Source organism: Haliotis asinina, chromosome 2 (assembly GCF_037392515.1).
Source record: "Haliotis asinina isolate JCU_RB_2024 chromosome 2, JCU_Hal_asi_v2, whole genome shotgun sequence".
NCBI classification, from domain to species: Eukaryota; Metazoa; Mollusca; class Gastropoda; order Lepetellida; family Haliotidae; genus Haliotis; species Haliotis asinina.
The window spans coordinates 100,388,570-100,414,282 of NC_090281.1; the positions used below are offsets into that span (position 1 = coordinate 100,388,570).

The 25,713-nt window shown below is 41.3% G+C and overlaps 2 protein-coding genes across 3 annotated transcripts in view; both read left to right on the forward strand.

The window, feature by feature from the left end:
- LOC137273066 (medium-chain acyl-CoA ligase ACSF2, mitochondrial-like) overlaps positions 1-11,989 on the forward strand; it is a 57,262-nt gene extending 45,273 nt beyond the window's left edge. For both annotated transcript variants that reach the window (XM_067805514.1, XM_067805515.1), the window contains exons 13-15: positions 8,633-8,774; positions 9,271-9,381; positions 9,698-11,989. In XM_067805514.1, the coding sequence (XP_067661615.1) occupies positions 8,633-8,774; positions 9,271-9,381; positions 9,698-9,835 (391 nt within the window). In that variant the 3' untranslated portion in view covers positions 9,836-11,989. The remainder of the gene's footprint in view (positions 1-8,632; positions 8,775-9,270; positions 9,382-9,697) is intronic.
- Positions 11,990-17,295: 5,306 nt separating this feature from the next.
- Positions 17,296-25,704, forward strand: LOC137274698 (small ubiquitin-related modifier 2-A-like). Its single transcript, XM_067808046.1, has 4 exons — positions 17,296-17,416; positions 18,652-18,789; positions 23,997-24,068; positions 24,838-25,704. The coding sequence occupies exons 1-4, from the start codon at positions 17,378-17,380 to the stop codon at positions 24,904-24,906; spliced, it is 318 nt and encodes a 105-aa protein (XP_067664147.1). The 5' UTR covers positions 17,296-17,377; the 3' UTR covers positions 24,907-25,704.
- The last annotated feature ends 9 nt before the right edge of the window (positions 25,705-25,713 follow it).

Genomic DNA, 25,713 nt, shown 5'->3' on the forward strand with positions numbered 1-25,713 from the left:
TGAGTAAGACATAGTCTGTGTCAGTAAGACATAGTCTGTGTGAGTAAGACAGAACCTGTATGGAAGTCAGGGTCTGTGTGGGTAAGACATACTCTGTGTGAGTAAGACATAGTCTGTGTCAGTAAGACATAGTCTGTGTGAGTAAGACATAATCTGTTTGGAAGTCAGGGTCTGCGTGAGTAAGACATAGTCTGTGTGAGTAAGACAGAATCTGTTTGGAAGTAAGGGTCTGCGTGAGTAAGACATAGTCTGTGTGAGTAAGACATAGTCTGTGTGAGTAAGACAGAATCTGTTTGGAAGTCAGGGTCTGTGTGAGTAAGACATAGTCTGTGTGAGTAAGACATACTCTGTGTGAGTAAGACATAGTCTGTGTGAGTAAGACAGAATCTGTTTGGAAGTCAGGGTCTGCGTGAGTAAGACATAGTCTGTGTGAGTAAGACATAGTCTGTGTGAGTAAGACAGAATCTGTTTGGAAGTCAGGGTCTGCGTGAGTAAGACATAGTCTGTGTGAGTAAGACATAGTCTGTGTGAGTAAGACAGAATCTGTTTGGAAGTCAGGGTCTGTGTGAGTAAGACATAGTCTGTGTGAGTAAGACATACTCTGTGTGAGTAAGACATAGTCTGTGTGAGTAAGACATAATCTGTTTGGAAGTCAGGGTCTGCGTGAGTAAGACATAGTCTGTGTGAGTAAGACATAGTCTGTGTCAGTAAGACAGAATCTGTTTGGAAGTCAGGGTCTGCGTGGGTAAGACATAGTCTGCGTGAGTAAGACATAGTCTGTGTGAGTAAGACATAATCTGTTTGGAAGTCAGGGTCTGCGTGAGTAAGACATAGTCTGTGTGAGTAAGACATAGTCTGTGTCAGTAAGACAGAATCTGTATGGAAGTCAGGATTCTGTGTGAGTAAGACATAGTCTGTGTTTTGAAGTCAAGGTTCTGTGTGAGTAAGACATAGTCTCTGTTTTGGAAGTCAGAGTTCTGCGTGAGTAAGACATAGTCTGTGTTTGGAAGTCAAGGTTCTGTGTGAGTAAGACATAGTCTGTGTTTGGAAGTCAGGGTTCTGTGTGAGTAAGACAGAATCTGTTTGGAAGTCAGGGTCTGAGTGAGTGAGACATAATCTGTGTGAGTAAGACATAGTCTGTGTTTGGGGAAGTCAGGGTGCCTTTGGGGAAGTCAGATTCATTGTTGGGAAGGCAGGGTTGATATGGGTAAGTGAGAATCATTTTGTGAAAATCAGGGTCTGTCTGGGGAAGTCAGATGTGGTGAAGACAGGGTTGGTGTGGGGAAGACAGGGTTGGTGTGTTGAAGTCAGGGTTGGTGTGTTGAAGTCAGGGTGTCTGTGGGTAAGACACGGTCAGTGTGGGAAAGTCCGGGCCTTTGTGTGGAAGTCAGGGGTCTGTGTAGAACTCATAGTCTGTGTGGGTTAAGTCAGTTTCTGTGTGAGGGAAGGCATGGTCTATGTGGGGAGGTCAGTGTCTTTGCTGGTAAGACATAGTCTGTGTTTTGAAGTCAAGGTTCTGTGTGAGTAAGACATAGTCTCTGTTTTGGAAGTCAGAGTTCTGCGTGAGTAAGACATAGTCTGTTTGGAAGTCAGGGTCTGAGTGAGTGAGACATAATCTGTGTGAGTAAGACATAGTCTGTGTTTGGAAGTCAAGGTTCTGTGTGAGTAAGACATAGTCTGTGTTTGGAAGTCAAGGTTCTGTATGAGTAAGACAGAATCTGTTTGGAAGTCAGGGTCTGAGTGAGTGAGACATAATCTGTGTGAGTAAGACATAGTCTGTGTTTGGAAGTCAAGGTTCTGTGTGAGTAAGACAGAATCTGTTTGGAAGTCAGGGTCTGAGTGAGTGAGACATAATCTGTGTGAGTAAGACATAGTCTGTGTTTGGAAGTCAGGGTTCTGTGTGGGAAGACTTGTCCTGAGTGGGGAGGTGAGGGTGTAGGAAAGTCATAGTCTGAGTGGTTGAAGTCTGGGTCTGTTGGGGAAGTGTTGGTCTGTGTGGGGGAAGTCAGGATCTGTGTTTTGAAGACATCCTCTGTGTGGGAAAATCAGGGTCTTTATGGGGAGGTGGGCGTCTGTGTATAGAAGTCAGGGTTTGTGTTTAGAAGTCAGGGTGTTGGTAAGTCAAGGTATCTGTGGAAAGTCAGGGTGTGTGAGGAAGTTAGCGTCTGTGTATGGGAGTCAGGGTCTCTGTAGGGAAGTCAGTGTCCGTTTGGCAAAGTCATTGTGTCTGGATAAGTCATGGTCGGTGTTGGGAAGACAGGGTCAGTTTGGTGAAGACAGGGTTGGTGTGGGGAAGTCAGGGTTGGTTTGGTTAAGTCAGGGTCTGTGGGGAAGACAGAGTCAGTTTGGGGAAGACAGGGTTGTTGTGGGGAAGTCAGGGTCGGTTTGGGGAAGTCAGGGTGCCTTTGGGGAAGTCAGATTCATTGTTGGGAAGGCAGGGTTGATATGGGTAAGTGAGAATCATTTTGTGAAAATCAGGGTCTGTCTGGGGAAGTCAGATGTGGTGAAGACAGGGTTGGTGTGGGGAAGACAGGGTTGGTGTGTTGAAGTCAGAGTTGGTGTGTTGAAGTCAGGGTGTCTGTGGGTAAGACACGGTCAGTGTGGGAAAGTCAGGGGTCTGTGTGTGAAAGTCAGGGGTCTGTGTATAGAAGTCAGGGTCTCTGTGAGTAAAAGAGAATCTGTGTTTGGAAGTCAGGGTTCTATGTGGGTAAGAGAGAATCTGTTTGGATGTCAGGGTCTGTGTGAGTAAGACATAGCCTGTGTCAGTAAGACATAGTCTGTGTGAGTAAGACATAGTCTGTGTGAGTAAGACAGAACCTGTATGGAAGTCAGGGTCTGTGTGGGTAAGACATACTCTGTGTGAGTAAGACATAGTCTGTGTCAGTAAGACATAGTCTGTGTGAGTAAGACAGAACCTGTATGGAAGTCAGGGTCTGTGTGGGTAAGACATACTCTGTGTGAGTAAGACATAGTCTGTGTCAGTAAGACATAGTCTGTGTGAGTAAGACATAATCTGTTTGGAAGTCAGGGTCTGCGTGAGTAAGACATAGTCTGTGTGAGTAAGACAGAATCTGTTTGGAAGTAAGGGTCTGCGTGAGTAAGACATAGTCTGTGTGAGTAAGACATAGTCTGTGTGAGTAAGACAGAATCTGTTTGGAAGTCAGGGTCTGTGTGAGTAAGACATAGTCTGTGTGAGTAAGACATACTCTGTGTGAGTAAGACATAGTCTGTGTGAGTAAGACAGAATCTGTTTGGAAGTCAGGGTCTGCGTGAGTAAGACATAGTCTGTGTGAGTAAGACATAGTCTGTGTGAGTAAGACAGAATCTGTTTGGAAGTCAGGGTCTGCGTGAGTAAGACATAGTCTGTGTGAGTAAGACATAGTCTGTGTGAGTAAGACAGAATCTGTTTGGAAGTCAGGGTCTGTGTGAGTAAGACATAGTCTGTGTGAGTAAGACATACTCTGTGTGAGTAAGACATAGTCTGTGTGAGTAAGACATAATCTGTTTGGAAGTCAGGGTCTGCGTGAGTAAGACATAGTCTGTGTGAGTAAGACATAGTCTGTGTCAGTAAGACAGAATCTGTTTGGAAGTCAGGGTCTGCGTGGGTAAGACATAGTCTGCGTGAGTAAGACATAGTCTGTGTGAGTAAGACATAATCTGTTTGGAAGTCAGGGTCTGCGTGAGTAAGACATAGTCTGTGTGAGTAAGACATAGTCTGTGTCAGTAAGACAGAATCTGTATGGAAGTCAGGATTCTGTGTGAGTAAGACATAGTCTGTGTTTTGAAGTCAAGGTTCTGTGTGAGTAAGACATAGTCTCTGTTTTGGAAGTCAGAGTTCTGCGTGAGTAAGACATAGTCTGTGTTTGGAAGTCAAGGTTCTGTGTGAGTAAGACATAGTCTGTGTTTGGAAGTCAGGGTTCTGTGTGAGTAAGACAGAATCTGTTTGGAAGTCAGGGTCTGAGTGAGTGAGACATAATCTGTGTGAGTAAGACATAGTCTGTGTTTGGGGAAGTCAGGGTGCCTTTGGGGAAGTCAGATTCATTGTTGGGAAGGCAGGGTTGATATGGGTAAGTGAGAATCATTTTGTGAAAATCAGGGTCTGTCTGGGGAAGTCAGATGTGGTGAAGACAGGGTTGGTGTGGGGAAGACAGGGTTGGTGTGTTGAAGTCAGGGTTGGTGTGTTGAAGTCAGGGTGTCTGTGGGTAAGACACGGTCAGTGTGGGAAAGTCCGGGCCTTTGTGTGGAAGTCAGGGGTCTGTGTAGAACTCATAGTCTGTGTGGGTTAAGTCAGTTTCTGTGTGAGGGAAGGCATGGTCTATGTGGGGAGGTCAGTGTCTTTGCTGGTAAGACATAGTCTGTGTTTTGAAGTCAAGGTTCTGTGTGAGTAAGACATAGTCTCTGTTTTGGAAGTCAGAGTTCTGCGTGAGTAAGACATAGTCTGTTTGGAAGTCAGGGTCTGAGTGAGTGAGACATAATCTGTGTGAGTAAGACATAGTCTGTGTTTGGAAGTCAAGGTTCTGTGTGAGTAAGACATAGTCTGTGTTTGGAAGTCAAGGTTCTGTATGAGTAAGACAGAATCTGTTTGGAAGTCAGGGTCTGAGTGAGTGAGACATAATCTGTGTGAGTAAGACATAGTCTGTGTTTGGAAGTCAAGGTTCTGTGTGAGTAAGACAGAATCTGTTTGGAAGTCAGGGTCTGAGTGAGTGAGACATAATCTGTGTGAGTAAGACATAGTCTGTGTTTGGAAGTCAGGGTTCTGTGTGGGAAGACTTGTCCTGAGTGGGGAGGTGAGGGTGTAGGAAAGTCATAGTCTGAGTGGTTGAAGTCTGGGTCTGTTGGGGAAGTGTTGGTCTGTGTGGGGGAAGTCAGGATCTGTGTTTTGAAGACATCCTCTGTGTGGGAAAATCAGGGTCTTTATGGGGAGGTGGGCGTCTGTGTATAGAAGTCAGGGTTTGTGTTTAGAAGTCAGGGTGTTGGTAAGTCAAGGTATCTGTGGAAAGTCAGGGTGTGTGAGGAAGTTAGCGTCTGTGTATGGGAGTCAGGGTCTCTGTAGGGAAGTCAGTGTCCGTTTGGCAAAGTCATTGTGTCTGGATAAGTCATGGTCGGTGTTGGGAAGACAGGGTCAGTTTGGTGAAGACAGGGTTGGTGTGGGGAAGTCAGGGTTGGTTTGGTTAAGTCAGGGTCTGTGGGGAAGACAGAGTCAGTTTGGGGAAGACAGGGTTGTTGTGGGGAAGTCAGGGTCGGTTTGGGGAAGTCAGGGTGCCTTTGGGGAAGTCAGATTCATTGTTGGGAAGGCAGGGTTGATATGGGTAAGTGAGAATCATTTTGTGAAAATCAGGGTCTGTCTGGGGAAGTCAGATGTGGTGAAGACAGGGTTGGTGTGGGGAAGACAGGGTTGGTGTGTTGAAGTCAGAGTTGGTGTGTTGAAGTCAGGGTGTCTGTGGGTAAGACACGGTCAGTGTGGGAAAGTCAGGGGTCTGTGTGTGAAAGTCAGGGGTCTGTGTATAGAAGTCAGGGTCTCTGTGAGTAAAAGAGAATCTGTGTTTGGAAGTCAGGGTTCTATGTGGGTAAGAGAGAATCTGTTTGGATGTCAGGGTCTGTGTGAGTAAGACATAGCCTGTGTCAGTAAGACATAGTCTGTGTGAGTAAGACATAGTCTGTGTGAGTAAGACAGAACCTGTATGGAAGTCAGGGTCTGTGTGGGTAAGACATACTCTGTGTGAGTAAGACATAGTCTGTGTCAGTAAGACATAGTCTGTGTGAGTAAGACATAATCTGTTTGGAAGTCAGGGTCTGCGTGAGTAAGACATAGTCTGTGTGAGTAAGACAGAATCTGTTTGGAAGTAAGGGTCTGCGTGAGTAAGACATAGTCTGTGTGAGTAAGACATAGTCTGTGTGAGTAAGACAGAATCTGTTTGGAAGTCAGGGTCTGTGTGAGTAAGACATAGTCTGTGTGAGTAAGACATACTCTGTGTGAGTAAGACATAGTCTGTGTGAGTAAGACAGAATCTGTTTGGAAGTCAGGGTCTGCGTGAGTAAGACATAGTCTGTGTGAGTAAGACATAGTCTGTGTGAGTAAGACAGAATCTGTTTGGAAGTCAGGGTCTGCGTGAGTAAGACATAGTCTGTGTGAGTAAGACATAGTCTGTGTGAGTAAGACAGAATCTGTTTGGAAGTCAGGGTCTGTGTGAGTAAGACATAGTCTGTGTGAGTAAGACATACTCTGTGTGAGTAAGACATAGTCTGTGTGAGTAAGACATAATCTGTTTGGAAGTCAGGGTCTGCGTGAGTAAGACATAGTCTGTGTGAGTAAGACATAGTCTGTGTCAGTAAGACAGAATCTGTTTGGAAGTCAGGGTCTGCGTGGGTAAGACATAGTCTGCGTGAGTAAGACATAGTCTGTGTGAGTAAGACATAATCTGTTTGGAAGTCAGGGTCTGCGTGAGTAAGACATAGTCTGTGTGAGTAAGACATAGTCTGTGTCAGTAAGACAGAATCTGTATGGAAGTCAGGATTCTGTGTGAGTAAGACATAGTCTGTGTTTTGAAGTCAAGGTTCTGTGTGAGTAAGACATAGTCTCTGTTTTGGAAGTCAGAGTTCTGCGTGAGTAAGACATAGTCTGTGTTTGGAAGTCAAGGTTCTGTGTGAGTAAGACATAGTCTGTGTTTGGAAGTCAGGGTTCTGTGTGAGTAAGACAGAATCTGTTTGGAAGTCAGGGTCTGAGTGAGTGAGACATAATCTGTGTGAGTAAGACATAGTCTGTGTTTGGGGAAGTCAGGGTGCCTTTGGGGAAGTCAGATTCATTGTTGGGAAGGCAGGGTTGATATGGGTAAGTGAGAATCATTTTGTGAAAATCAGGGTCTGTCTGGGGAAGTCAGATGTGGTGAAGACAGGGTTGGTGTGGGGAAGACAGGGTTGGTGTGTTGAAGTCAGGGTTGGTGTGTTGAAGTCAGGGTGTCTGTGGGTAAGACACGGTCAGTGTGGGAAAGTCCGGGCCTTTGTGTGGAAGTCAGGGGTCTGTGTAGAACTCATAGTCTGTGTGGGTTAAGTCAGTTTCTGTGTGAGGGAAGGCATGGTCTATGTGGGGAGGTCAGTGTCTTTGCTGGTAAGACATAGTCTGTGTTTTGAAGTCAAGGTTCTGTGTGAGTAAGACATAGTCTCTGTTTTGGAAGTCAGAGTTCTGCGTGAGTAAGACATAGTCTGTTTGGAAGTCAGGGTCTGAGTGAGTGAGACATAATCTGTGTGAGTAAGACATAGTCTGTGTTTGGAAGTCAAGGTTCTGTGTGAGTAAGACATAGTCTGTGTTTGGAAGTCAAGGTTCTGTATGAGTAAGACAGAATCTGTTTGGAAGTCAGGGTCTGAGTGAGTGAGACATAATCTGTGTGAGTAAGACATAGTCTGTGTTTGGAAGTCAAGGTTCTGTGTGAGTAAGACAGAATCTGTTTGGAAGTCAGGGTCTGAGTGAGTGAGACATAATCTGTGTGAGTAAGACATGGTCTGTGTTTGGAAGTCAGGGTTCTGTGTGGGAAGACTTGTCCTGAGTGGTGAGGTCAGGATCTGTGTTTTGAAGACATCCTCTGTGTGGGAAAATCAGGGTCTTTATGGGGAGGTGGGCGTCTGTGTATAGAAGTCAGGGTTTGTGTTTAGAAGTCAGGGTGTTGGTAAGTCAAGGTATCTGTGGTAAGTCAGGGTGTGTGAGGAAGTTAGCATCTGTGTATGGGAGTCAGGGTCTCTGTAGGGAAGTCAGTGTCCGTTTGGCAAAGTCATTGTGTCTGGATAAGTCATGGTTGGTGTTGGGAAGACAGGGTCAGTTTGGGGAAGACAGGGTTGTTGTGGGGAAGTCAGGGTCGGTTTGGGGAAGTCAGGGTGCCTTTGGGGAAGTCAGATTCATTGTTGGGAAGGCAGGGTTGATATGGGTAAGTGAGAATCATTTTGTGAAAATCAGGGTCTGTCTGGGGAAGTCAGATGTGGTGAAGACAGGGTTGGTGTGGGGAAGACAGGGTTGGTGTGTTGAAGTCAGGGTTGGTGTGTTGAAGTCAGGGTGTCTGTGGGTAAGACACGGTCAGTGTGGGAAAGTCAGGGGTCTGTGTGTGAAAGTCAGGGGTCTGTGTAGAACTCATAGTCTGTGTGGGTTAAGTCAGTTTCTGTGTGAGGGAAGGCATGGTCTATGTGGGGAGGTCAGCGTCTTTGCTGGGAAGTCAGGGTCTTTGTGTAGACGTAAGGGTCTGTGAAAGTCAGGGTATGTGTGTAAAAATGTGTGGATGTTAGGGTCTGTGTATAGAAGTCAGGGTCTGTGTTTGGAAGTCAGGGGGTCTGTTTGGGGAAGTCATTGTCTGTGTGTGGGAAGATAGAGTCTCTGTGGTGGAAGTCAGGGTTTGTGTGTGGAAGTCAGGGTTTGTGTGGCTGAGTCAGGGGCTGCGTGTGGAAGTCAGGGGCTGCTTGTGGAAGTAAGGGTCTGTGTTGGGAAGTCAGGGGATGTGTTGGTAAGTAAGGGGCTGCGTGTGGAAGTCAGGGGATGTGTTGGGAAGTCAGGGGCTGCTTGTGGAAGTCAGCTGTATTCTAATGCCAGGGACATCCCTACAGATGACAAGATTAGCCACTTTATGTGACACACTGAATGTTTTGTTGGCAGGGACATTGCCACTATAGATGAAGACGGCTATTGTAAAATTGTTGGTCGGACGAAGGACATGATCATCCGTGGCGGGGAGAACATCTACCCAACGGAGATTGAGGAACTGCTGTACACACACCCGAAGGTCAAGGATGTGCAGGTAGGTAGATGTCAACCTGGGTAGTTGAAGAGCTAGTCGACCGCGTCTCAGCATTTGTTTGGTGGACGGCATTCTGGAAATGCTATGTACAATATTACATTGACCCATTATTTCATTGTGGTATTAATTGACACTTCTCCGTGGTGTTATCCAACTGCAACATTGTGTTATCTGCCCTTCAACATTGTGTAATCCCACTGTAACTTTGTGTTATCTGCACTTCACCATTGTGTTATCCACTGCAACCTTGTGTTATTTGCACTTCACCATTGTGTTATCCCACTGCAGCATTGTGTTATCCCACTTCAACATTGTGTTATTCAACTGCAGCATTGTTATCCCAATTCAACATTGTGTTATCCCTCTTCACCTTTGTGTTATCCCACTGCAACATTGGGCTATTTGCACTTCAACATTGTGTTGTCCCTCTTCAGCATTCTGTTGTCCCTCTACAACATTGTGTTATTATTGTATTGCATGCAACCTGTTTGTGCAGGTAATCGGTGTGCCAGACGAGCGACTGGGGGAGGAGGTGTGTGCTTGGGTTCAGCCAAAGGATGGACAGACTGTGACAGAGGCAGAGATAAAGGCCTACTGCAAGGAGATGGTAGGTGTTCCTACTGCCCATAGCTTGTCTGTCCCAACTGCATATATCATCCCTTCTGTATATCTCCCCTACTTAGAGTGTTGCATCCAATAGGAAAGAACTGACCTTCAGACTTTAAGACTGATAGTAAATGATGCTGGAGAGATGTCAGGTTCTGAAAGAATATGTTGTCTTTATTCATCAGGCAGCTTGGGCTATTCTCCACACATTCGACTCTTCTACTACCAAGCTTCTAATAAAGGTGCACTATGTGATATGCCCTCATTACATTGTTAGTTTGTGCTGTGTGTAAACGATGTCTCTGTGTTTCTTCCAGTTGAGTCGCTTCAAGGTTCCGCGCTACGTCCAGTTTGTGACGGAGTACCCTCTGACTGTAACGGGAAAGGTGCAGAAGTACAAGATACGGGAAGAAGCAGTGAAGTCACTCAGACTCGAGGACATCCACTCTCATTGATGTGTGACTGGTTACTGTTTCAATCAGTGACCGAGATGAAAGAGTGAAAGTCATGGTAGCTTCTGTTCAAACTGGTTGTTTTGCATTTGTCATCAAATCAAAATAGGTGACTATTATCAGATAGATCAGACGACCATGTATTCAAGATAGGCCTATGTATGTACTGTACGAGAAAGAATACAAAATCATACTTACTAATATTTGATTATGTGAATTGTGCTCTCAAACACTACTCACTCCCCTGCTAAAATGGCTAGATACAGGATACAACTGATTTTCAAAAACCCATGTTTGTCATAAGAGACATTAAAGTGGGCTTGGCGGACAGGCTGACTTGGTAGACAGGCTGACTTGGTGGATTCATGTCACATTTATGTGGATTGATGTTCACGACTTCAATCACAGGATTATCCTGTCCATGTAGATGTGAAATTGCTGTGGAAGCATGTATAGATTAAAATACTTAGAGAATGTAACACTAAAATCCTTTCAAATACGCAGAAGATATTCAGATGTAGCTCACATGATCCCTGTATCAACACAGAAGGTATTTTGGGACCTTAAGAGAAACACAGAATCTGTGTTTTGAATGCTGGAGAAAATGACTATCATTTCTTACTAATCAGTGTGTTGCCTGTTGATTTGAAACTGCAGGTCATTGATAAACCATATGGTCATTATCAATGTTTACAAGAAGCTTGTGTGTAAATGTAAACAGTGAAGTAACAATAATATTGCATGCATTGAACATTTGTATATACAACCTTTGCTATACTCCAGGGTGTGTTGGCCTGTGTCAGCTAACACAGGAGGATGAAGCACTGTAACGCTGACTGCAGTGCTGGCTCAGCAGAGATGTGTATACTTGTTGTTCTGTTTGTAGAAGACATGTGAATGTCCTACAGTGCACAATAGTTTACAGCCAAAGAGCCTATATGACTGTGCTATTATATTGGCTGTGTTCAGCAAGAGGGTAGTTCTACCAGCTGTGTCCAACTTGCTGGTCCACCTCTTACCTCTTCTCAAAACTCTCGTGTTTCTATATATTGAGTGTCATTTTGTTACAGAGCTTGTACCATGCATCCTTATAAATATATTTACAGAGCTTGTACCGTGTATCCTCAGTGTTCGCAGTAGGTTTTGTACAAGCACAGACCATATGTGGTCTCTGGTACAAGTATCAAAAACTTTTGCATATGAAATTTTCATTACAACCCTTAATCATTTCAAAAATTATTGTTTTTTCTTGTATGTCGCTGTTATATGGTACTTTTTAAAATAATGTACGAAGATCAGAATCTATTCTTCAAAAACATGTATGCAAAATATTTATTGCATGTTTATTTTGCAAGAAAACACAGGTTACTGTGTTAACATGAACACTGGTCCTTGTACCATGTGTCATTATATATTTGCAGATACTTAACTGTGTAATCTTATATTCTTGCACATTGTTTCCCTATATTTTTATAACACTACAAATATTGTACCATGTGTCTTAATATTGATGAGATATTATACCATTTGCATTTATATCATTACAGGAATTTTTCCTATGCATCTTAATGTCATAACAAATATTGTACCATGAGACTTATGTCATAAGAAGATTATAGCATGCAACTTTATAGCATTACAAAATGATAAACGTGTGTGTACAACAATACAGAGATTATGCCATGTGAGTTTATATCATTACACATTGAGTCACATGTTTCTGTACAACAACAAAGAGACTACACCATGTATCTGTACAACAATACAGAGATTATACCATGTAAGTTTATATCATTACAGACTGAATCATGTGTCTTTAGAACAATACAGAGATTACACCATGTGCCTGTACATCAATACAGAGATTATACCATGTAAGTTTATACCATTACAGAATGAGTCACATGTTTTTGTACAACAATACAGAGATTATACCACATACGTTTATATCATTACAGATTGAATCACATGTCTGTGGAACAATACAAAGATTATACCAAGTGTGTGCAATGCAGAGATAATGTTCTTGGTGACATTACAACATGTATACCATGTATATGTAGTGTAGCCTGCACTCACTTTTCCCATGATACTCTGGTCTTTCTGTGACAATGCTCGTATAATCTTTGGTTCAATATACAGAACTTACTGCAGAAAGTTTTGCCTTGTTTTCTCTTCACATACAAAGAAAGTCACTTGTCAACATTTACAGTCTTACTTTACTTTGACTGCAGACCAATGTTTCAGAACAATGTTACTTTGATGTGACTACAGGACATTGTTACTTTAATGTTAACATAGAACAGCATTACTTTAGTGCAACTACAGAACAATGCTACTTTGATGTGACTACAGGACATTGTTACTTTAATGTTAACATAGAACAGCATTACTTTAGTGCAACTACAGAACAATGCTACTTTGATGTGACTACAGGACATTGTTACTTTAATGTTAACATAGAACAGCATTACTTTAGTGCAACTACAGAACAATGCTACTTTGATGTGACTACAGGACATTGTTACTTTAATGTTAACATAGAACAGCATTACTTTAGTGCAACTACAGAACAATGTTACTTTGATGTGACTACAGGACATTGTTACTTTAATGTTAACATAGAACAGCATTACTTTAGTGCAACTACAGAACAATGCTACTTTGATGTGACTACAGGACATTGTTACTTTAATGTTAACATAGAACAGCATTACTTTAGTGCAACTACAGAACAATGTTACTTTAGTGTGACATAAGGACAATGTTACTTTAATGTGACTACAGAACGTTACTTTGATGTTAACATGGAACAGCATTACTTTAGTGCAATTATAGAACAATGTTACTATGATGTTACTGCAGGACCATGTTACTTTGATGCAACTACAGAACCATTTCACTTTAGTGTTAATATAGAACAACATTACTTTAATGTAACTACAGAACACTGTCATCTCGCCCACACTTCTGCTCTGACTTACACACAGTGTCATCATCGACACACTAGTGTATGTGTGACATGACAGCAATCACATGTAACGTTAGATGTGCAGCATGACAGTGATCACATGTAAATGGTAGATGTGTGACATCACAGTGACCAAGTCACAATGTAGGCATAGCTATAGGTGACATTCATGGTAGGTATGTGTGACATGACAGTGATTACATGTGGCATGGTAGATATATCTGACATCCACCACCAGAAGTGGTGCCAGTTTGCTGTAGATGACCTCACAAGTCATACACAGTACGACGACTGCATCCCATTACTCTTGCCAACAGCGCATTCAAGTTGCACATTTGACAATCGTGGCATTTAAAGTACCATTAGAACTGTGGTTTAAAAGTGTTTTTCAATTCTTGAGGCCAATGCAAACGTGTGCAAATGAAGAAAACTTTGATGTGAGGATCATGGGATCGACTGCATGTGCAAAACCTGATTTGGCACTAACGTCATATGCATGACAAATGGATGGGCTTGAGTGAGTTTTGCTAATGTTTTTCTAGAGTCGAAAGACAGGAATCCTAATAATTTTGGATACATAGATGTATCTTCAGGGAAAAATTATTCATTATTTTTAAAAATTACATTTTGTGAAGTTTCTTTTTTGACTCAGTATATGTGACATCACAGTGATCACATGTGGCATGGAAGATATGCGCGACATCACAGTGATCACAAGTTACATTGCAGCAAGATGTGACAGCCACGTGACATCACAGTTTTCACACATGATGTGTTAAACATCTGTGTGACATCACAGTGATCAGAGGTAACATGGTAGACATCCATGTGACATGACAGTGATCACATATGACATGGTAGCAATGTGTTACATCACAGTGGTCAGATGCAGCATGGTAAACGTGTGACATCACAGTGATCACATATGACATGAAGTATGTGACATCACATTGATCACATGTAACATGGTAGACGTGTTACATCACAGAGATGACGTGTCATGGTAAACGCGTGACCAACAGTGATCACATGTGACACGGTAGATACATTGACGACATCACAGTGATTACATGTGATATCATAGATATATGTGTAACATCACTGTGATCACATGTAACATGGTAGATGTGCTATATCACTGTGACCACTTGTAACATGGTAGACGTGTGACATCACAGTGATCACATATGACATGATAGACGTGTGACATCACAGTGATCAGTTGTAACATGGTAGCTATGTACATGTGACATGACATTGGTCGGTATATGACATGGCTTTTGTGCATTGTGTGATCATATCTGTAATATTGTTGTCAAAACATATGTAATTTCACATTTGTATTCTAAGGGACACAAGCGGGGTGGTGCACCAAGGTCTATCATAGGATATAATAGTACACTTAATAAGAATGAAGATTTTTATGGATATCAACTTCTTTATGTGAGAACACAACGTTTTCGGAGTTAATGCTTACTCCTTCATCAGGTGATTGAGAAAGGGATACAGAGGTGTATTTATATGTACAGGTAAAACAATAACAAAGTAACAAGTGGAATGAGTTAACGAAAGCTGGAAGCCAGTATAAACAAGCACTGATAGGAAGCCGATAGTTATGATAACAATGATGGAAGCCAATGGTAATGCATTACAGTTGATTAGATATGTTTACATAACACACATACGGGGTAAGGACGATGTACATGATTGGGGATACCCGGGTATCCGATGTTTACCTGTACATATAAATACACCTCTGTATCCCTTTCTCAATCACCTGATGAAGGAGTAAGCATTAACTCCGAAACGTTGTGTTCTCACATAAAGAAGTTGATATCCATAAAAATCTTCATTCTTATGCATTTTCACTAATAAATGACATTCAAAGACTTAGTACACTTAATGTTCTTTTCACGAGAAGGGGGCTCTGTTCTACACCATACAATATAATGAACCATTGTTCCGCTGCGGATATTACAGTGGAGAATGTAGGTTGTATACATCATTATACGCATCACCGCCACCGTCTACATACACGCCCCATCCTGAAGAAAGTCTGTGGGCCCTTTTTTTATTACATTAAAGAACACAATTTGGGGACCGGTATTCGATAGCTATGTTCATTTCAAAGACTAGATGTTCGCCTAAGCTGCCTATTTGTGTCTAATAGAGACTAATTATGAAGCGCGGAGGGGTGACCTCACACTAATTACTCTTTATGATATAAGACTCCAGGTGGCGCTATCCTAGAGGCGGGAAATGTACAAGCTTCGCGTTGCCCGGACTGGAAGACAAGGGGAAGGGGGGGGGGGCGGATAACAGAATAAGATTTTATAAAATTGAGTGATACAAGATGTTTCTTACGCTGTTAGCACATGGAGTTGTAAGGACGACAACGTGAGTAATCAAAAACGGAAACTGGTAACGAGTACGGATTTTGAAACACCATGAAGGATTCAGACAGACGGGGTGACAGGCTGTTGTGTTTGGCTTGCAGGAAGGTTAGATCTGGTAGCTGTCACTCAGACTGGGATAGAATCTGTTGTAGAACGAGTTCTACTGCCTGGTTGGTACGTGACTGATAAACAGCCGATCCATGTCATATCTCGCACCGTTCGATATAGGCCTAAATCCACGATGATGTATCGGTAAACGCAATGTAGTTAACATTCAATGAAATAGCATAGTCATGATCAAGTAAGACAGTCAATGCACCCAACATTTGATGTTATATTCGGGAAATTGTACCAGAGACCGCTATAAACATGATACATATATCTACCAAGCCAGGGATACTCTACAACAGGGATGGGTCACTCGCTTCCTTTCTTTACCATTTGAACTAATTGTGCCTCGCCATGCTCCAACGCACATAGTGACTTGGCTCGTTCCCAGCGCAACTTCAGTTGTGTTAAACAGAACTTCAGCCAGTTTATTGTATCAGTCGGAATTTTACAATGAATGAATGAATTATAGTAAGAATTAAGAGCAAGAATTATGTGAATGAATGAATGAAAGAAATAAAGAAAAAGAATAAAAGAAAGAAGTCCATATATGAATGAAAGCATGAATGTTACACCGCGGCCTTCCCTCCCAAAACATGTTTAAGAACGCAAAAGTATCGCGAGAATACGTGTTAACATCAACTGTCCTTTTAAACAATCTACTTTGAGACATTTTTGTTTACATTAATAATTAATTCAGATATTTTATTGCATGGGGAATGGCATGGACATTAACAAAATGTTAACTGAAACTGTTACACTGCCCTCAAAAATAAAATGTAAAACTGTCACAAAGCGTTCTAAAACACCTTCCCAGTTTTGTCAAATAATGAGATCAACAAGAAAGAAAGAAGTTATGGAACTATAACCCTCAAGCATCAATGGCGAATCAGATCGGCAATGTCATATTTTTCACACACCTCAAATATATCCTCGCATTTTGTTTTGATTATGAAACTATCACTATTACTTGCAAACACATATCACCTAATAGTATGTTTTTGAGGAGGTAACTAGGAATACTCAAACAATGGCGGATCAGAACAGATCGGCGAAATGTCATATTTTTCACACACCTCAGTTACACCCTAACAATTTTTTAAGTGCTAAAAGTGTCACCATTACTTACAAATACCTTTCAACTAAAGGTATGTATTCCTTCTAAAATTAAACGAATGTGTGAAAGAAGTTTTTATCGGCACAATTTACAAATCTTCGCGGTGAATCGAGAATCGAAGCCAGTGAGCTATAACCTACCGACTTAAACCTTTACTACATATCTACTGTCCTAATACGGGCACTAATACCAATTATTTGACTTAAACTGAAGTTAATCTATCTTCTACATGTTGCATTTCAGTTGTTACAACACCCAACGAACTTAATCAGTTGTTAGAAATAAAACGGGCTCAATCTTAAATACTACGCTGCCATCATATTGGCTACACTGGTTACGTAACGACCCGAGACATACGTTCAGCGGCTTTTCGAGGAGTTTCTACTTCCCCACTATCTAGGCTCCCTGCCAAGCTTCTACTCACCGGCCGGTGCATGGACCCTTCGATATTTACAATACATTCTGTCTGTACCTAAGTTAGGTATGGCTCCTTAATTCATAGGTGTATATACGTGTACAGACGTTTCCCGTTACAACGTTTCCCGTTGAATAACTTACAGAAATGATGTTGTAACGTTTGGAACAGACACTCTTGCGTGGTTTAAAAGTTAGAATTTTTCCCGCGGTCTGACAAAAGCATGACCTACAGTTGTATGAAGGCATTTCATTGGTGTGACTGTTTCTCTAAAAATGCTCGGAAGCCCAACGTAAAGGCTTTGTGCATGCTTTCTTTTGTCTCTGACATTGATCTCAAAATATAGAAATAACTACCATCCAGTTATTACATACTTTTCCGGTGCAGTAAAAAAGTAACATAGACAAAATAAGCCAAGGTCATCTGAAGGTCAAATATTTGACCAATCACAGGGAACCTTCTTTCGGAACATATCCCAGACTGCCTTCTTTGTGCGCCATTTTCGTTCAGAAGGAGTGCGGTTCTCCACCTTGGAAAGATGTCAGAACAACAGCTGCAACAAAACTGCAACCAAGGGGTAAAATTATCATCATTCAGTTGAAATGAAATTCTCAAACGTTGTGCTAATGAAAACCTTGAAACAAAAGCGATATTTTGTATTGTGATGTCTTTTGAACACGTTTTATTCCGAGGTCCCGCTACGCATTCTCCATCTTCGGTTTCTTTCTCCTTAGTTCTAAAAATATTCTGAAAGCTGTGTCTGCGACTTTTTTTTAATTTTCAACCTTAGGTAAATCGTATGAACAGGCTTATCTGCTGTTGTAATCCTCATGAAATATTTTCTAAAACCAAGACCCGAACGAAGCGGCATTGTTTGTTTTGATCCTAGTTCCCCTTCACACCACATGTTCCTCACATGGTCAGAATATTTTGACAACTAAATAATTCCTTTCAGAATACATTACGGATTTTAATGTCACATCTAACACAGTGTTCATACTTCAGGTGTTACAGACTCTTGTTATGCTGTTAGTTTCTCGATTACTCGAACAAAAACAATCTTTAATGTTTTCTTTTTCTTGTGTAATGTTTAGCCTCGATCAATAGGATAGGGATTTAACTCTCCCTTGTCGAATCCCTATATTTACCAGTAACTAACTACCAGTATAGGTTTCTTTGGTATGCTGCAGTGGATCAATAATATGGATTCTAGGTTATCTATCCCATTACTCATTTCATTAGGGAGTGCTATCAACGATTATGGTTTGCTGTGTATAAGTATATGGGGTAGTAGTCACAGTTGGACGATAACAAGTGATTCGAAAAATTTATGAAGCCGGTCTTTTGCATAATTCTGTGTTCATAGTATGTCATGGTACCAAATATGCCCCAGTATGTCTGTGTTCTGTTTAGATCAATTTAATTGGCAAAAGATTATTTGTTTACTGTACTGTGTCAAATACTTTACTATCTACATCGGTCACAAGTGTTGACTACACAGAACATGGGATCAGTCTGTGACTTAGATGAACAAGAAGACTGCTAACAGACACCACAGATAGTTTTTGCACTATAGTACTAAACTGTTTTACCAGCATATCCAGAATGTTGTTGATTTGTGACCTGAAAATGTTATGATGGATTCCCATTTGTTATAGCCAGTGTTCCATGAATATCTAAGTCATTTTGAGCTTCCCTGAAATTAAGCTGTGTGGAATACATCCTTTTGTAGTCTTCATGGGTTTGTGTTTTCCAAACAGTGATGACACTGTAAATGTTGACCTACTCTGAATGTTAATCTGTGATTTTCAGGGTGTTGATGAGATCAAGCCCGAGAACAGTGAGCACATCAACCTTAAGGTGGCTGGTCAAGATGGCAGCGTGGTACATTTCAAGATCAAGAAGAACACACAGCTGAGGAAGCTCATGTCTGCCTATTGTCAAAGAGTTGTAAGTGCAATATTTCTATGTAATGGATGGTGCATTATTTTGGATGTCTGAAACACTTTCCTATGCAGCATTAAGTCGAAGTGACATTGAATCCTTTGAGGCATATGACATGGTCAGTGATGTGGTCAGTAACCAGATATTGTCCTGTAGCCAACCCCTCCCTGTGTTGTCAGTAACCACATATTGTTCTGTAGCCAGCCCCTCCCTTTGTTGTCAGTAACCACATATTGTTCTGTAGCCAACCCCTCCCTGTGTTGTCAGTAACCAGATATTGTCCTGTAGCCAGCCCCTCCCTGTGTTGTCAGTAACCACATATTGTCCTGTAGCCAACCCCTCCCTGTGTTGTCAGTAACCACATATTGTTCTGTAGCCAACCCCTCCCTGTGTTGTCAGTAACCACATATTGTCCTGTAGCCAGCCCCTCCCTGTGTTGACAGTAACCACATATTGTCCTGTAGCCAGCCCCTCCCTTTGTTGTCAGTAACCACATATTGTCCTGTAGCCAACCCCTCCCTGTGTTGTCAGTAACCAGATATTGTCCTGTAGCCAGCCCCTCCCTGTGTTGTCAGTAACCAGATATTGTCCTGTAGCCAGCCCCTCCCTGTGTTGTCAGTAACCACATATTGTCCTGTAGCCAGCCCCTCCCTGTGTTGTCAGTAACCACATATTGTTCTGTAGCCAGCCCCTCCCTTTGTTGTCAGTAACCACATATTGTCCTGTAGCCAACCCCTCCCTGTGTTGTCAGTAACCAGATATTGTCCTGTAGCCAGCCCCTCCCTGTGTTGTCAGTAACCACATATTGTCCTGTAGCCAACCCCTCCCTGTGTTGTCAGTAACCACATATTGTCCTGTAGCCAACCCCTCCCTGTGTTGTCAGTAACCAGATATTGTCCTGTAGCCAGCCCCTCCCAGTGTTGTCAGTAACCACATATTGTCCTGTAGCCAGCCCCTCCCTGTGTTGACAGTAACCACATATTGTCCTGTAGCCAACCCCTCCCTGTGTAGTCAGTAACCACATATTGTTCTGTAGCCAGCCCCTCCCTGTGTTGACAGTAACCACATATTGTCCTGTAGCCAGCCCCTCCCTGTGTTGTCAGTAACCACATATTGTTCTGTAGCCAACCCCTCCCTGTGTTGTCAGTAACCAGATATTGTCCTGTAGCCAGCCCCTCCCTGTGTTGTCAGTAACCACATATTGTCCTGTAGCCAACCCCTCCCTTTGTTGTCAGTAACCACATATTGTCCTGTAGCCAACCCCTCCCTGTGTTGTCAGTAACCACATATTGTCCTGTAGCCAACCCCTCCCTGTGTTGTCAGTAACCACATATTGTCCTGTAGCCAACCCCTCCCTGTGTTGTCAGTAACCACATATTGTCCTGTAGCCAACCCCTCCCTTTGTTGTCACTATGCAAACAGCCGTCATTTCAGTTGGACTTGTGTCCAGTGCTTACTCTTTGCAGAAATGTCAAAAGATGTTGCTAAAGTTTGGATTGCGAAACAGAAGCAATTCCATCTCTGACATTTATCTTAGTTGGCTAGTCGGGAGAGTATTAACAAGGATTTACATGGGTATACAGTACTTACAAGACACAGAAACATGCATGTTTTATGCACAAAAACACAACAGACCAGATGTTTGGCATGCATTTTTTTTCTTTTGAAAGCAGTGCATTTTTTCTGCTGGCAACTGTCCATCAATTTAAGAAAATTTTGTGCCATATTCACGACTTGGTTCATAGCACCAATTTCCTGTTGTCACAGTTCGTATATTATGGTGAAGTTTACAAATTAATTTCCTTCGATTCCTTTGATTTGTCACAACACTGACCAGTGATATCCAGGGATGGGGAATGGCATGGGTCATGGGTCATTTTGCACAGTGGAGTTATTGATACATAAGCAGTGGCCCATTCTAAATACAGAAAATGGCTAATAATCCTATTGTCAAAGTGCCCTATCCCAATCCCTGGATGTCATGACAGTCTGTTACAGATACGTTATAGTGACAGTGCTGTGCACTGCTCTGGACGGCAGGGTTATGGTCAGCACTATCATCTTGTCTCTTGAGCGTGGAAGTGAGGAAATTATCAATTCCATCAGTGAAAAGATTGTTTCCTTTTTTCAGACAAAGTGCACAAGTGATTTTGTTTTTACATTCTTTATTGAGAACCCACAGATACAAACCTTGCCATTTCGTTTTGAACAAACAGGTTGATATTTTGTCTTCAGTTTTAACATTGGTTGACGTATCATTGGCTTTTGATAGTTTCATCTCAATCATTAAATTAGAACTGTCATCACTAGACATCACAACGGTTTTGGCACTTTCTCTATCAGTTCTTGTTCTTTCTTGTTTCAAAAAACAAGATTTAACAGCCAGCATGGGGTTGGAAATTGTACATCAATCACTTCGATATAATATAGTGTTGAGTAATTATAATGCACAGCAAAGCGTTTAGCGGAGGCTATTAAAATGCACCCCATCCATCTGTCCTGGAGCAGAACTTTCAAACCATTCAATATTTCTTCACCAAACTTGGCACATAGATAGATAGATCTGTGCCTTTTGGTAGTTTGGGTATCTTTTGATAAAATATTTTTAGCGTTTCCATGGCAACAAAGGTGACTGACTGAAATTGGAAATATTGCAGGGGATATTGATGTCTTCTTGTTCATATGCGCTACCCAGTATTCTTGATACATATCATATTTGTCACATAGTGTATTCGTTGCAGCCCTAGAAGAGATATTAACTTTCTTAATGACAGTGTAAAATTTGACATTGAACATGAACCAGCGTGTGTGATGACTTATTTTCGTTTGTATTGACTGCTAGACAGCAGAGTTTTATGTTGTACAACTTTTACCCCCGCCTGTAAACATTGTTGTTATGCTAATGAATTCCATCTGTTCACCTGAGCAAAGACATTTTGTACCTTTGGTTCTCATAACATCATTTTAAGAACCTTATTAAACCTTTTTGTAAAATGCCTAGAAATCAAATCATTTCTAGACGGCTGCCATTTTCCCAGAAGTAAGTTTGGAATTGCCTGCTTAAATCTACATGTCAGCAAGACATCAGTACCTAGGTTCTTTCTTCAGTTATTTCTAATAAAAAAAATATTTATTAAATTGTATCATACCACCTTTAACTGCGTACGTTATGTCAACCATACCAGTGGTTCCAAAAACATTTTTAAGGGCAATTGACTTGAAGAAAGTAACTTGTCCTAAGTTTCCACTTGCCCTGATTTATTGACACAATGTTTGACATTAATGTCTACTGGAAATTGTTGTTGTTGTTGTGAAATATAATGGCTACATTATGAGCAGATATGAAATAAAATCCAAGTTTATTTGCTGGTTAGTGCCTTAAGTGAAAATTACATAGTAGTCCACAGACAGGTAAGATACCACTGTTTGACTGCCCGAAATGAAAACTGACTTGTCCTGGGCATCAGGCGATGGTATTTCTGAACCCTTATAAACTTATCAATTGCATTAAAGACAAGTTGTTACATATCATAGGCATAATATGCCTAATGGGTTTATCCCTGTACGACTGGTGGAATACGATATACTTTAGAATAAATGCAAAGAATGATCTGTTACATAAAAGAACTAATGTCCTGGTTTTCTTACAACCACACACGTTTTTATGAATAAGTATCATGTAGAACATGAACACTGGGTTTACTGAGAGCATACTGTATCAAGAGGTGAAATTGGTCACATGACGTAGCAGACGTTGCATCTCGTATGTTCTCATTAAATCTGTCCTAGAATCTTGAAAATTAGTAATGCAACTGCTCCCAATTTATACGCCTCAGATTCCATACTTTTTGTTGAACAGATAAGCTCATTGGATTTGAGATTGAGTTATAAGTCTTATTCAAATGTAATTACAGTTTGATAAACGGAATAATCAGTGTTAAAGTTTGCAGCCGGTGCCAGTGTCATGTTTCAGTCCAATGAGTTATATAACATTATCAGCAACAACAATTCCTTCATATTAAAACGATCTACTTGATACACATCTTACACCTCGATAGGTTTCAACAAGTGGTCAACTACGAATGTGACGTGTAATCTAGAATGTGTGCTATTATGAACACCACTGATCATTTCAGAAAGGATCACTTGCCTTTTGCTATCCAATTCTTATGTGTTATAATTTATTTAATTTATATTTATATGGTGACAGTGGTTTTTTTTGTTCATTCAAAATATAGATTATGGTTAATTTTTCTGTGTTATTAAACAGTGTAAGATATGTCATATTTGGGATTTCACTTTCTCAGTTAAGTACAAATTCTAGTACTTTTTTAGGTTGAGTCCCATCTGAGATTCGAACTCGCACCCTCAGAGTCAGCCACCTAATCACCAGCACTCAAAGTCAGCCGCCTAACCCGCTCAGCCACCGCGACTAGAATTTGTACTCTAATTAGAAAGTGAAATCCCAAATATGACATATGTTGCATCTGACCACTTTCTAAGTGGCATCGTGTAATCCTAAACAGTGTAAGGTTTAGCTTCACTCTTTTCAATTTTCTGCATTATGATCTTACCTCACGTGCCAAAACAAAACAGACCGAACAGAAGGCCTATTGCTGCAACATGTACCACAGCATGGTGAGAATGTACCATTCCTTCCCTAGGAGACGTAGGTCATGTACAGGTATCTGGTGACTGGGAAGGATACATGCAGGGGTTAAAAAATCTCATTGCCAGACGCCTGGGACAACTTGTCACAAGTCATTTTCCATTTCACGCAAACAAGTAATGGTATCTTACAAAAATCCCATTGCCAGACGCCCGTGACAACTTGTCACAAGTCATTTTCCATTTCACGCAAACAAGTAATGGTATATTTCTTGTCCGTGGACTACTAGATAATTTCCACTTTTGGTTTCAAACTGCAAATAAACTTGGATTGCCTTTCATATCTGCTCATGATGAAGCTATTAAATTTTGCAATAATAACTATTGATAATAACTAGTAGAGTTATTGTTCTTTGAAATAGTCCAGTCAGCATTACAGTCAAACATGTCATAAAATCAGGGCACGTGTCGGATGGATACATAGGGCATCTACATTATTAAATTATATGTTTTAAACACATGAAGAAATTGCTTCTAGTAGTTAAGTTCCACCTCTGCATTGTTTTGTACAGTATGGATAATTCTTTTGGTCTTTCCTGTCTCAGGGAATTCAAGCCCAACAAGTGCGATTCCGGTTTGATGGAAATCCAATTAACGAGTCAGATTCCCCTTCTTTGGTGAGTACTTCGGTTGTTTAGCTAGGGAGCCTACATAACTTTCATTGACTGAATCCTTGTCCCTGCACGCATAGAAGTGTTCTTCTAGACCAGAAGTTGACACAGAGTCGGCAGCAAATGATGCTTGTAATTCCCCGACCAGAATTTAACACTTCTTGGTTTGTGCTGTTTTTATTGGTTTGATTGAGGTGACATTTCATTGAAAACAATAAATACAGGGATAGAGGCTGGATTGCCTTGGTAGGATTTTTTGGTATTTAGTCAAATAATATATTTGTTTTGTTTTTACTTCCTAACCAAAGGGACCTGGGGTAGAATAGGCCTTCAGCAGCCCATGCTTGCCTGGAAAGGCGACCAAGTTTGTCTTACGAGGCGACTAATGGGTTCAGGTGGTCAGACTTGCTTACTTGGTTGACATGTCATGAGCTCCCATTTGTGCGTATTGATGCTCATGTTGTTGATAACTGGATTGTCTGGTCCAGACTCGATTATTTACACACCGCTGCCATTTAGCCGCAATATTCCGGAGTGTGGCATAAAACTCGCTCATCCTAGCCAAGGGCATTTAGTGTGGAATATATCTTACTAAACTCTTTCCAGATGACAGAAGCCACATCATCTGATTGAATAAACTGTAATACTTTTGTTTGTTATTAGGAAATTGAGTTCTGAACATAACATAAATTCTAATGACTTGAAACAAATTGATTAGGTTTTGGTGTAATTGAGGTCCAGTTTTGTTGTGAACTGATGGTGGTGTCTGTTTCAGCTGGAGATGGAGGATGGCGATTCAATAGATGTATTCCAACAGCAGACAGGAGGAAACTGGTGCCACTGATTGACACGAGTCATGTGATTACCATTCAAAGGGTGTTTGCGGACCACATGAAGTGAAAACGGTGAAAGACTGAACACATCCGCAATGGATACCAGCCCTCAGAAACATTGAATAGATCCACTCTATTCATTTTTTGTACAGTTTGTCATGGTCTTCTACTCTTAGTCATTTGTATCATGTTTTGTCACTGCAGGGGGTTCGGGCAAGGGTGGGTCATAGTCGTACTATTTATCTTTGCATCATGTAAAGCGATTTCGCTTTGTTCATCAGGGTTTGAAATTACAGCAGGTGAAAACTTGTGCTGCACTTCATGTATCAATTTCATTGTTACTGGCCAAATAAGATACTGTGAATTACCATTATATTCCTACTGCAATCAACAAATAAGTTGTTCTAGATTGGACTTATTTCATGATAGTTTCAGGGAAGTTTTGTTTCACAATCTAATTACTTGTGATATGGTTAATTTCCAACCCTGATATGTTCATTGTTTGGCATTAAGTATTTGATGTACATTTGTTTGCATTCGTTCCACCCTGGGTTCAAGTGTAGCCAAGCTGTATCCGTGTGTAGTACCAAGGCTGCCAGATCGTCACTTTTACCTATGTTGACATTTGATTCCGTCTGGTTGACTTTTCAGTTACGATACCATTGACCGTTTCTCCACAACTTGTTAATGCCAATAATTGAATGTTACCAATCACCAGGCGACTGGCCATCCAAATCAAAGATACAGTAGAATTCATTGTCTTCTAAATGTCAATATCACTGGTTGTCATTAAATATGTATCATTGTAACACGTCTTG